At 48.2% G+C, this 12044-nt stretch overlaps 1 protein-coding gene across 5 annotated transcripts in view; it reads left to right on the plus strand.

Moving 5' to 3' along the window:
- Positions 1–12044, plus strand: part of ABCC1 (ATP binding cassette subfamily C member 1 (ABCC1 blood group)) — a 133443-nt gene that overhangs the window by 18202 nt on the left and 103197 nt on the right. For 2 of the 5 annotated variants that reach the window (XM_059038296.2, XM_067012929.1), the window contains exon 1: positions 8220–8742. The exons of 2 other annotated variants lie outside the window; for them this stretch is intronic. In XM_059038296.2, coding sequence (XP_058894279.1) covers positions 8686–8742 — 57 coding nt within the window. In that variant the 5' untranslated portion in view covers positions 8220–8685. Of the gene's footprint in view, positions 1–8218; positions 8743–12044 lie in introns of those variants that run through there. One more of the 5 variants, XR_010836499.1, reaches the window with a different exon arrangement.

Below are 12044 nucleotides of genomic sequence, written 5' to 3' on the forward strand. Positions count from 1 at the left end.
GCTCATATGTAGCAGAGCTGGGATGGGACCCCAGCTGTTTGGCCCAGAGTCTAGGCTCTCAAGGGTGGCACCATCTCCACCATGATGGGAGTGTCCCTGGTTGTCACAATAGTGGCCTGTCTGACAGTAGCCATTGTGGGTGCTTCCAGGTCAGTGGCCATGGTAGGAGGACTCAGGTGAGCCAGAGTGGAGTCTTTTCTGACAGACTTCGTCAAATGACTTTGACTAAGCCTGGAGCAAGATAAATGAAAGAAAGTCTCCTTGGGGAGGCTTCAGCGTTCCGGCACATGGCGTTATGAGCTGTTATCCTCACTCAAACAACGATAACGACAACAACAACAATAATAGTGGCAGTAATAATATGGCAGAAGTAGGCAGCAGCAAGTTCAACCCCCAGTGGCCCCTCCCTCCCCTAACACTGGGTTTTTTTGTTTGTTTATTTATTTATTTTTTGGCCATGCTGCACAGCATGTGGGATCTTAGTTCCCCAACCAGGGATTGAACCCGTGCCCCCTGCAGTGGAAGTGGGGAGTCTTAACCATTGGACCGCCAGGGAAGTCCTGTAACGTTGAGTGTTTATAGGCCAATGAGAGTTGAGTGGCTCAGAATCAGAGAGGTGGAGTGACTCCCCCAAGGCCACACAGCCAGGAAGTGGTGGTGATAGGATTCAAGGCCTTCAGCTCCAAAGCTTGTGCTTTCGGCCATCGAGTTGTGGTCCTCTTCAACAGAGCCCGTGATGCTTCTTGGCACGGATGCAGAGCACAGAGTTCAGATTTCAGTTGGGAGTAGAGACCTTGGGACGTGGAGATGGGCGAGCCGGGACACTCTTCGTGTTGGAAGGCTCTGGGGTGGGGGATCGTGACAGGGTGTCTCCAGGGGATTGTTTTGAGGATGAGGTGGCTTTCCCAGTTTCCTGTTCTTGGCCCTATTCAAGAGAAGGGAATGGAAAGAGTAAGTCAGGAATTTTCTCTCTCCGTTTCACAATTCCTTGGAGCTTTTGCAGCATATAGGTGATGCAGCACTTTCTTGGTGGGAACCCTAAGTGAACCTCCCCTTTGCTTTACTTAACTTGTTCAGGCCCTGGCCTGTCCTCCCAGTCCCCTCCTGGCACTTTGTTCCACTTCTTTGTTCCACTCACACGCCCTAAGCTTGTCCAGCAACTGCCTTCCATCCTGCCATGCCCCCCTCTTAGAACACCGTTCCCTCCTGTCTCCATATTGGCAAATCTGAGCCCCCTTCCCTTAGATTTTACCTACTTCAAGAAGACTGCTGAGTTCTCAAGTGGAAATATCAACATTGACAATAACTTCCACTAATAGAGTGGTCACCGGGTACCCGTCTGTTGTCACATGTGTATTTTCTCAGGGAGGCAGGACCTGTAGCAGTGAACCAGCCTGCCTGCGTTGAAGTCTGCTTTGGCCACAAGGCTGTGCCACCTTGGGCAAGTTCCTTTACCTCTCTTTGCCTTGGTTGGTTCCTCTGCAAAATGAGAACAATAGTACCCACTTCAAAGGGTTGGGGGCGAAGATGAAATAATGTGATGTGTAGATGCAGTCTTCATGATGACTCTGAAAAGCAGGTATTATTGTCCTTGCCATGTGGATGAGGAAGCTGAGTTTTCTTCCCATTCGCTTTGTGAATTAACCCTTCTCTCTTTTCTGGAAGTGTCTTGCCATTTATGTGTATGTCTTCAATGGCACTTAGTGCTTTCAAAATCCTTTAGCCATTTATGTACCCGTCCTACCTTCTGGACAAAGTTCTAAGCTCCTTGAGGGCGGGATAGGATGTGGATGTTTCTGGTTCACCCCTGTTACAAAGTGGGGCTTAGGGAATGTGTTAAATGAATGGATGGCAGGTGGGTGGGTCTTGAGAGTCACTAGGTATTGGCAGGGGTGGGGCCAGATGGAAAAGCTGTTAAGACAGTAGATCAGAACTGGGGCAGTTTAGCCTCTAGGGGACATTGACAAGATCTAGAGACATTTTTATTGTCATCTCTGGGGGCGGGGCAGAGGATGCTACTGGCTTCTAGTGGGTAGAGGCCAGAGATGCTGCCAGACATCCCACAGTGCACAGGGCAGCCCCACAGCAGAGAATTACATGGCCCCAAATGTCACTAGTATGAAGGTGAGAAACGTTAGGTTAGGGGAACAGGTAAAATCTAGTTATAAGCAAGATAACAATGGGAAAAGACATTGCATTAATTCTTTTTTTTAAGCAAGTGCAAACAAGTCCCATCTAGATATATCCTCTTCCTGAGGTGATAAAGTGGCGGTCTTTGTGTATTTACTAATTTTTTTGAAGTGTTAGGTTCTAAGGACAGCATATATAAGGTGAAAACTTCACGGAATTAAAATGACGCTGGGTCTTATTCATCTTTTTAATTAATTTATTTATTATTTTTGGCTGTGTTGGGTCTTCGTTTCTGTGCGAGGGCTTTCTCTAGTTGCGGCGAGCGGGGGCCTCTCACTGCCGCGGCCTCTCTTGTTGCGGAGCACAGGCCCCAGAGGCGCAGGCTCAGTAGTTGTGGCTCACGGGCTTAGTTGCTCCGCGGCACGTGGGATCTTCCCAGACCAGGGCTCGAACCCGTGTCCCCTGCATTGGCAGGCAGATTCTCAACCACTGAACCACCAGGGAAGCCCCCTCATCTTTTAAAAATAGCTTTATTGAGATGTAATTCACATGCCAGGTAATTTGCCCATTCAAAATGTACAATTGGGCAGCTTCTAGTATAGTCACAGAGCTGTACATCCATCACCACGACGTCTTGGGGGGGAAGAGTGGGATGCAGAAGAAATAATGTATAAAATTAGCAGCATTGGAAATTGCTGGCATTCAGTGATTCTTGACCTATATCCAGGGTTGGCAAACTTTTTCTGTAAAGAACCAAGTTGTAAATATTTTAGGCTTTGCAGGCCAAGAGGCAAAATTGAGCCACGCCATTGGCAGAAGGCCAATTGTCATTTTTTACATTTTAAATTAAAAAAAAATGGGGAATCCATTCCTAGTTTGGGGGCTGTACAGAAAGAAGCAGGCAGCGGGGCAGATTTGGCACATGTGTTGTAGTTTGCCAGCCCTTGTCCTGCACAGATGGCAATTCATATGGTTCATCTTAGTCATATATTATACATAATATATACTATATTGCATATTCCTTAGCAAATGTAATATAAAGTATTAAATAATATAATATATGACATCGACAAAACAACTAATATCTGAAAGAAATGTGTAGTGACAGAGTGTGGTGAGTGCCCGAAGGAAACATACAGAGTTCCATGAGGTGGTTAAATGAGGGATTTGTTTGAGCAGGGCTTGGGGGTTGGGCAGGACTCCCTGAGGAAGGGATGTTTCGGCTGAGAATAGAAGGATACCTCTGAGTTGAAGTCAGGGCAGAGAAGGAACTGGCCGTGTAAAACCCTGAGGCATAGGGTGGTCCAAGAACAGCAAGCCAGGGCTAGACCCAGAGGCTGCAGTGAGGAGTTTTAGGCAGAGTGTGATGGGGTCGGGGTTGCAGGTTGACGCTCTCCCCTTGGCTACTGTGTGGAGGATGGACTGGAGGAGGATCGGGCCACCTGTTAGGAGACTGGGATGGAATAAACATTTATCAGGTGTGGGATGAATTGAAGCAATCACGTACCTTCTAGTGGTGCGTCACTTTTTTGTTATATTATTTCAACTTAGGATTCAAAAGGATTTCTTATTTATCAAAAGGTCGTGGCTAGGGAATTCCCTGGTGGTGCAGTGGTTAGGACTCCACACTCTCACTGCCGGGGCCTGGGTTTGAGGCCTGGTGGGAGAACTAAGATCCCGCAAGCTACACTGCAGGGCCAAAAAACCCCCCTAAAATCGTGGCTATGTCTTATTCCAGCAAACCCATACGCTCTCATTTCCTTGATGATCTCTCCACCTTTCAGTGGCTAGCTGAGCACTGCCCAATAGAAATATAGCACAGAGCACATATAGAATGTTAATTGTCTGGTAGCCACATTTAAAAAAAAAACAGGTGAAATGATAGTAATAATACATTTTATTTAACCCAGGGTATGCAAAATATTATCATTTCAACATGTAATTAATGATATTTTGTATTTTTTTTTTCCATCCTAAGTCTTTTAAATCTGGTGTGTGTGTTTTTTTTTTTTTTTTTTAGCACATCTCAGTTTGGACTAGCCTCATCTAAGGGCCCAGTAGCCCCAGGAAGCTGGGAGTTACTGTATTGGACATTGAAGGTGTAGGTGTTTTCTCTTACTTTGTTAAAAATTAAACATTATATAATAATATTATAATATTTATAGAGCTATATATACCTCCAGGAATTACATACTACTTTATTTACTGATTTCCCCCCCAGGTTTATTGAGATATTACTGACGTACAACATATGTAAGTTTAGGCTGTAACACATTTGATACACATGTATGTTGTGAAATGATTACTATACGGTTAGTTACCACTTCCATCCCCTCACATTAATTACTTTCTTTGCTTTCATTTTGTGGTGATAATTGTTAAGAGCTACTCTCTTAACCATCTTCAAGCATACAATACAGTATCTCATCTTACAACTGGAAGTTTGTACCCTTTGACCAGCATCTCCCCACTTTCCCCACCCCCAGCCCCTGGCAGCCACCATTCTCTCTAGTTGAGTTCAGCTTTTTTGGATTCCACATGTGAGTGAGAACATAACACTATTTTGTCTCTCTCTGTCTGACATTTCACTCAGCATGATGCCCTCAGGGTTTATCTCTGTTGTCACAAATGCAGGATTTCCTTCATTTATGGTTGAATAATATTTCACCGTGTATATGTATGTGTGTGTGTATCACATTTTCTTTACCCTTTCGTCCATTGATGGGCACTTAGCTTGTGTCCACGTCTTGGCTGTTGTGAATAATGCTGCAGTGAACATGGGGTACGGATACCTCTTGGTGAGTGATTGCATTTCCTTCGGGTGTATTTCGTCCTGTTTTAAGGACTACATTCCCACAGGAATCCCTGGGTCACCGTTTATCTTTAGTTTGGTGACTCTCATTGTGTATCTCCAGGTTATCACACTTAACCTGGGCCACCTTGTTTTCCGCCTGCGTGGCTTACGAGCGATTAAGTGAAGCCCTGTTGGTCTTCGGGTCAGGCTGTGGTGTTTTCTTTAGCTTAAGGAGTAATTTCTAAGGGAATTCATTGTGTCATTGTTTGGAATAGCAAAAGCTTGGCAGCCACCCAAGTGGCGGGCAGTAGGGACTGTGCAGAGGGGATGGGCTTATGGGGAGGAGGGAGACTGAGCAACTTTTTACTGTTTGCCCTTGTATTTTGCACACATATGTACATAACACATACGTAGTTAAATTTGACTCATGCGTTGCCTGTTAAAGTGAAATTTAAAGATGGATTAATATTTTCCATCATTCCCCGCTCCCCAAATCATACAAAAGTGTTTCCTAAGCAGCTCCCCTGTAGGGGGGAGGCAAGGGTGAGCCCGTCCTTCAGGAAGGTGTCAGAAGTGCCCCCTGGGCCAGCAGAACCCAGGGCGTCAGGGAGCATGTGCTGTGGAGGCCGAGTTTGATTCAGAGCAGGACCAGGTCAGGATGAGGTGGGGACCAGGGCCTGCCCGAGTGCATGGAGGCCTGCAGGAGCGTCTGCTCGCTGGGGGCACCGCTGGTCCTTGTGCCCTGCTGGCTCTGTGCTATATGAGTTTCCCATGGCTGCTGTAACAAATCACTGTAAACTTCTGGCTTAAAGCAACACAGATTTATTCTCTTCTAGTTCTGGAGGTCAGAAGGCCAGGGTGCGGTGCTGTGTTCCTTCTGGAGGCTCTTGGGGAGAATCCATTTCCTTGCCTTTTCTAGCTTCTAGAGGCCAGCCATGTTCCTTGAGTCGTGGCAACACCTCACTCTGACCCCTCTGCTTTGGTCATCACATCTCCTTGTCTGACAGCACACCCCCCACCCCTTTTCCCTTGTAATTCCCTTGTGAGTCCATGGGGCCCACCTGGATAATCAGGATCGTCTACCATCTCAAGATCCTCAACTTAATTACATCTGCACAGTCCCTTTTTGTCATGTAAGGCAAAACACCCACTCATTCTGGGGATTGGGATGTGGACATTTTGGGGGGCTCTGGCCAGCACAGTTCCTGGCACATTGTAGGGGCTCAGAACGTCTTTTTCGGGTGAAAGAATCATTTGGTGAGGCTGGAAATGTGGAAGGGACATAACAAGAGGTGGATCTGGCAGTGACATTTGTTGACCACCTACTGTGGACTCTGGCTCATGGTTAATTGAGTGCATGTTTGCATCATCTCATTAGTATTTCCACTTTACAGGTGTGGAAACTGAGGCTTAGTGGCTGCCCAGTGTCACATGGTGAGGAGCTGAAACTCCATCTGCCTGATAAGGGGTGTGTTTGGGGAATAGGGCCTCTAACCTTGATAAGGGCAGGGATTCTCTTAAAATGGGGTTTCTCAGCCTCAGCATTATTGACATTTGGGGCCAAGTCATCCTCCGATGGGCAGCTGTCCTGTGCATTGTGGACGTTTAGCAGCAGCCTTGGCCCCTACCTGCAAAATGCTCATAGCATACCCCGCAGCCCCACTCCAGGAGTGACACTAAAAATGTCTCCAGACCTTGTCAAATGTCCCCTGGGGGAAAACTTGCCTCTGGTTGAGAACCACTATCTGAAAACATAAAGCAGATGATGACACATCAGATCCAGTCTCCATGCCATTCAGAGTGAAAGTCAGAATCCTGACAATGGCCTGTGTGTCCTGCACAGTCTGTCCTTCCCCAGCTCCCAGCTTCCTCCCTGACTGCATCTCCCATTTTTCTTGAGTTCATATTGGCCTCTCTATTATTGCTCCCAAATGCCAGACGTGTTCCTACGTCAGGGCCTTTGCACTGGCTGTTTCCTCTGCTTGGAGCGCTCTTCTCCCAGATTCTTTTCCCAAATGGCCAGTTGGCTTACTTACTTGCTTCTTTCAAGCCTTTACACACACACGCCTTCTCAGCAAGGCCTTCCCCCTTCTCTGAGTCCTTTTGTTGTGGTTTTTTGGTGGTTTTTTTTTTTTTTTTTTGGCTGCACTGCTCACTCAACTTGCAGGATCTTAGTTCCCAGACCAGAGATCGAACCTGCGCCCTCTGCAGCAGGAGCGCAGAGTCCTAACCACCGGACCACCAGGGAATTCCCTCTCTGAGTCCTTTTATTATTTTTTGAAATAAATTCTGTTTAATTTTATTATCTCATCCTTTTATTTTAAAAAAATATTTATTTATTTGGTTGTGCTGGGTCATAGTTGCAGCATGTGGGCTTCTTAGTTGTGGCATGCATGTGGGATCTAGTTCCCTGACCAGGGATTGAACCTGGGCCCCCTGCCTTGGGAGCGTGGGGTCTTAACCACTGGACCACCAGCGAAGTCCCCCCTCTCTGAGTCCTTTTAATCATCACTCACACACACTATATTTAATATAATACATAGTTTGCATGGATATATATTTCTTCTAGTTGACTCTCTGTCTCCTCTCATCAGACTAGACTGTCAGATCCAGGAGGGCAGCCCTTTGTCCTGCTGTTCACTGCTGGGTCCTCAGCACCTACAAGAGTGCTCAGTGGATGGCTAGATGCTATCCCTCCTGTTTACTGCTGTGTCCCCAGACATGTTCCTGTGCCTGGCACATGCCTGACCCCTGACAGGTCCCTGGAACGTGACCAAATGGAGGATTTGGTAAAGCTCCAGAGTCTGATAAGAGGAGAGGAGTCGGCAAAGGGGTCAGGACTGGATGGAGAGTGCAAAGACAAGTGTGTAATTTGCGCATGTGCTCACTGGGCAGGCTGGGGTCAGGGCAGGTCGGAGCAGACTGCCTGCTGCTGACATTCAAAACACCTATGATGGGCAGCCGTGGCTGTTTTCTTCTTGGCTCTCTAAGTCCTGTTCAGGCAGAGTCTTACTTTTGCATGTCACTCCTGTCCCTGTCTCGCCAAAGTATCCAAATCTGCAACTTGGGCAGGAGGGTTCGGTGAAGATTTGGGGCTCTTTCCTGGGCATGGCCAGGGCCTTCCCGGGCGCTGGGGGTAAGACCTGGATGCTGCCCCGCCCCTCCCCCCAGGTTTCTGGGCTTTATTCTTAGCTCTGGTGAGTCAGAGGGGGAAGGAGGGCCACGGCTTTGCCCGCAGCGTGATGCTGGCACCACTGCCTTCTCTACCACTGTGTCAGGGCTGTGGCCTCAGGCCTCTCCCAGATCTCTTCCAGGACTGTGTGGGGTAGTGGAGGCCCCCTGCTGCCTCTGTAAACAGGATTAATGTCCAGAAGCCCAGCAGGTCCCCTGACCTAACTTGGGCCTCCCAGTATTCTTTTTCTCGGCTTCCCTTTGCTCCAGAGCTGCCCCTTCGCCGGGGATCTCGCACCCGGGATGGTTCTGCATATGGACTTTGTAGACGGCCTGTTGCCTCCACATCCGCCCCTGCCCCACCACGGTGGGCCCAGTCTTTGGCTGTGTCCTGCAGATCTCCTTCTTTCCTTTGCTGGGGGTGTTGGCCCCGGCTCTGGAACCAGCCTCTCTGGGTTTGAATCCAGGCTCTGCCAGGTGCTGCCCGGGTACCTTACGACAAGTCTTCTCACCTCCAGTTGCCTCTGTGTCCCTCCCTGTAAAGTGGAAATAAGACAGAACCTACCTCATAGGGCGGTGATGATGATGAAATGGAACGATGCACACTGAACCCAGCACACGGAACCTGTCGTTACAGTCAGGGCTCGGTAAGAGCTGCTGTCTTATTGCTGTTATTGCTGTTGTTAGTCTGAGTTTCAGCCCCCAGGGTTTGCACCTTCTACCCTCCCAATCCCAGCCCCTGCCACCGATGAGGCCGCCCCAGACAAGCTGAGCACTCACCCCCACAGTCCGAGTACTGGTGCCATTATTAATCCTGTTTTGCAGATGAGCGGTCAGGGTGGGAGAGAGGAGCTAATTTTCTGAAGGTCAAGAGCCAAGTGAGCAGCAGCGACTAGATTTAAACCCAGGCCCACCGGTTCCAGGGTCCCCACTCTTTTGTGGCTATTGCTGTTGTTTGTATTCCTTTTATTCCCTTTCTCCTTTCTCTCCCTCCCTCTCTTACTTCTCCGTTTCTGAAAAGGTGGACAGGCACCTGGGTCCCTTCCCCCTGCCCTGTACGTTTCGTCCGATCTCTGGCTGTTCCTGATCCTCTCAGCTCCTCACCCTGATACTTTCTGTCCCATTGCTCTTCCCCTTCATGGCAAGTGTTGTCCTTTGTAATTATGTTTTGGTTTGTGACCTTTTGTCTTTAATGGACTGTGAGTCTTTTTTTTTTTTTTTTTTTGTGGTATGCGGGCCTCTCACTGTCGTGGCCTCTCCCGTTGCGGAGCACAGGCTCCGGACGTGCAGGCTCAGCGGCCATGGCTCACGGGCCCAGCCGCTCCGCGGCATGTGGGATCTTCCCGGACCGGGGCACGAACCCGTGACCCCTGCATTGGCAGGCGGATTCTCAACCTGTGCGCCACCAGGGAAGCCCATGGACTGTGAGTCTTAAGAGGGCAGGGTCTGCGCCTGGTTTATTCCCATATCCCCATGATTAGCCCAGAGCTTGGCATGGAGTAGGCACTCAGTACGTATTCATTGCATCATGGAGTGAATGAATGAATGAATGAAAGCTTGCACTTGTGTTTGTTGATTAGTCTCTTGGCCAGGAACTGAAACTGGAACCTCTTGGGTCATCTCATTTAACCCTCCCGATCACTCTACAATAGGTGGGACCTGGAATTAGTCTCATTTCACAGATGAAGAAACCAAGGCCTGGCAAGGCCACTGCACTAGGGTAGTGGGGGCAATTTTGCCCCCCAGGGGCACATTTAACAGTCTCTGGAGACATTTTAACTGTCACAACTGGCTGTGTATGTCACTTGCAGGTTATGTGACCTCAGTTTCTTTCTCTGTAAGAAAACTGTAAAATAGGTTTAAGTATATAGTACCTGCCTCCTAGGGTGTTTTGTGAGGATTAAACCTGATGTGTGCTATTGGCATCTGTTGGGTGGAGGTCAGGGATGCTGTAGAAGGTTCTGTGTCTGAGTCAGCACATTGCTTCTCCATTCTGTGCCCATGAGCTTGGAATCCCCAAGGCCTGAGGACAGTGTTGCCTTGCAAGCTGCCTCTGGTGGGACGGTGGGGCCACCGGCCTTGCAAAACTCTTTGCGCTCCAAGCACCTGGCTGACGGGTGGTGGAGCCGGGAATTAAGAACTCAAGTGTCAGACAGACTCTGTGGGTTCATATCCCCGTGTTGCCTGACTCTTCCTGGCTCTGTGAGCCTGAACCAGTTCTGTAAACTCCCTGGGCCTCAGAGTCCTCACCTGAAAAGGGGGAGTTTTCACATTCCCGACTTTGTAGGTCTGTTGTGAAGTTTAAATGGACTCACGCTTAGAAAACACTTAGCACGGGGCCTGGTGTGGCCACTGTGCTTTTATGATAGGCACCCAATAAATATGTGCTCTCTCTTTATTCCTAGCTCAGCATTTAGAAATTTCTACTCTTAAACTCCTGCTGCTGCTATTTATTTATTTAAAGTGTGAACTAGTGTTGTTTTTTTTTTATTTTTTAGAGGTAATACATGTGGAGTAAAAAAATTCAAACAGTACAAAAGATAATAAAACAAAAACTAGTAGTTGCCTTCCTCTCACCAGCTTCAGCCCTACCCCCTGGAGATAATCACTCTTCATGTTAACAAAAATGTTAGCTTTTGTTGTTCTTGTCCCCTGCTAAGAAAATTTCCCTGCCTAGGCAAACGTCTATATACTCTTTTATACTAATTTTAAGTGGGAACAGTAGTACATGCATATGATAAGAAATTGCAAACAGTACGTTTGCTCCGTATATAGAGGCATCTGCACTGGGATTCAAATTCTTGGCTGTCCCTACTGCTTGCAGGCTGTGTGACTCAGCCTCAGTTTCTGTATCTGTAAAATGGGTTTAGTTATAGCCCTGCCTCCTAGAGTTGTTTGTGATGTAAAGCCCTTAGATCAGTCCTGGCACAGGATACTAAGAACCTTACTGACTCTTTCGCTTTCCATAGATAGTAGAAGGTAGCACACATTTCTTCATTTGCTTCACGTCTTCACTCCGAGGACATCTTGGCTCAGAGGCCTTTCCTGTCCCCCTGATATAAAAGTAGCACCCAGTGCCCACCATGATCCTGTGTTCCCTTGATTCTTCGTCAGGTCATTTGTTGCCTGGAGACATACATAGAGTTGTTTATTTGTTTAGTATCTACCTCTTGTGATAGAATGAAACTGAGAATAGAAACCTTATTTACCTCCGAATGGTATTGGCACATAGGAATCTCATGACTAATAGTTGTCCATTGAACTTCCCTGGTGACTCAGTGGTTAAGAATCCACCTGCCAATGCAGGAGACATGGTTCGAGCCCTGGTCCAGGATCCCACATGCCACGGAGCAACTAAGCACATGTGCCACAACTACTGAGCCTGAGCTCTAGAGCCTGTGAGCCACAACTACTGAAGCCCGTGCACCTAGAGCCCGTGCTCCGCAACAAGAGAAGCCACCGCAGTGAGAAGCCTGTGCACCGCAATGAAGAGTAGCCCCTGCTCGCTGCAACTAGAGAAAGCCTGTGTGCAGCAATGAAGACCCAACGCAGCCAAAAATAAACAAAGAAATAAATAGATTAAAAAAAATTGTCCACTGAGCCTTAGAAGCCTGATGGTTATAAGTTATTGAGACAATTGAATGGGAAATGGGATGTTCAGGCCCTGGGGGAACAGCCTGGTACCAGTAGGTCCTCATTACTCAATAATGTCAGAGCAACTCTGCTCACACGGATGCTGGTGATGCCGAGCAGCAGTTCAAGTTCATAATCACATCCCCCGCCCATCCTCCTCTCTGCAGCTTCCCTCCTGTGCCGAGGTTGGCCAGCTGGGTCCAGGCAGGACCGTTTCCATTGTCTCCACAGGCCCTGGCCAAGTGAAGCTGTGTCGGCAGGCTGGGGCTGTCGGGGCAGCCCTGCAGAGACCTTAGGCTCTGGCCTAAGGGACACC

Source organism: Kogia breviceps, chromosome 14 (genome assembly GCF_026419965.1).
Source record: "Kogia breviceps isolate mKogBre1 chromosome 14, mKogBre1 haplotype 1, whole genome shotgun sequence".
Lineage (NCBI taxonomy): Eukaryota > Metazoa > Chordata > Mammalia > Artiodactyla > Physeteridae > Kogia > Kogia breviceps.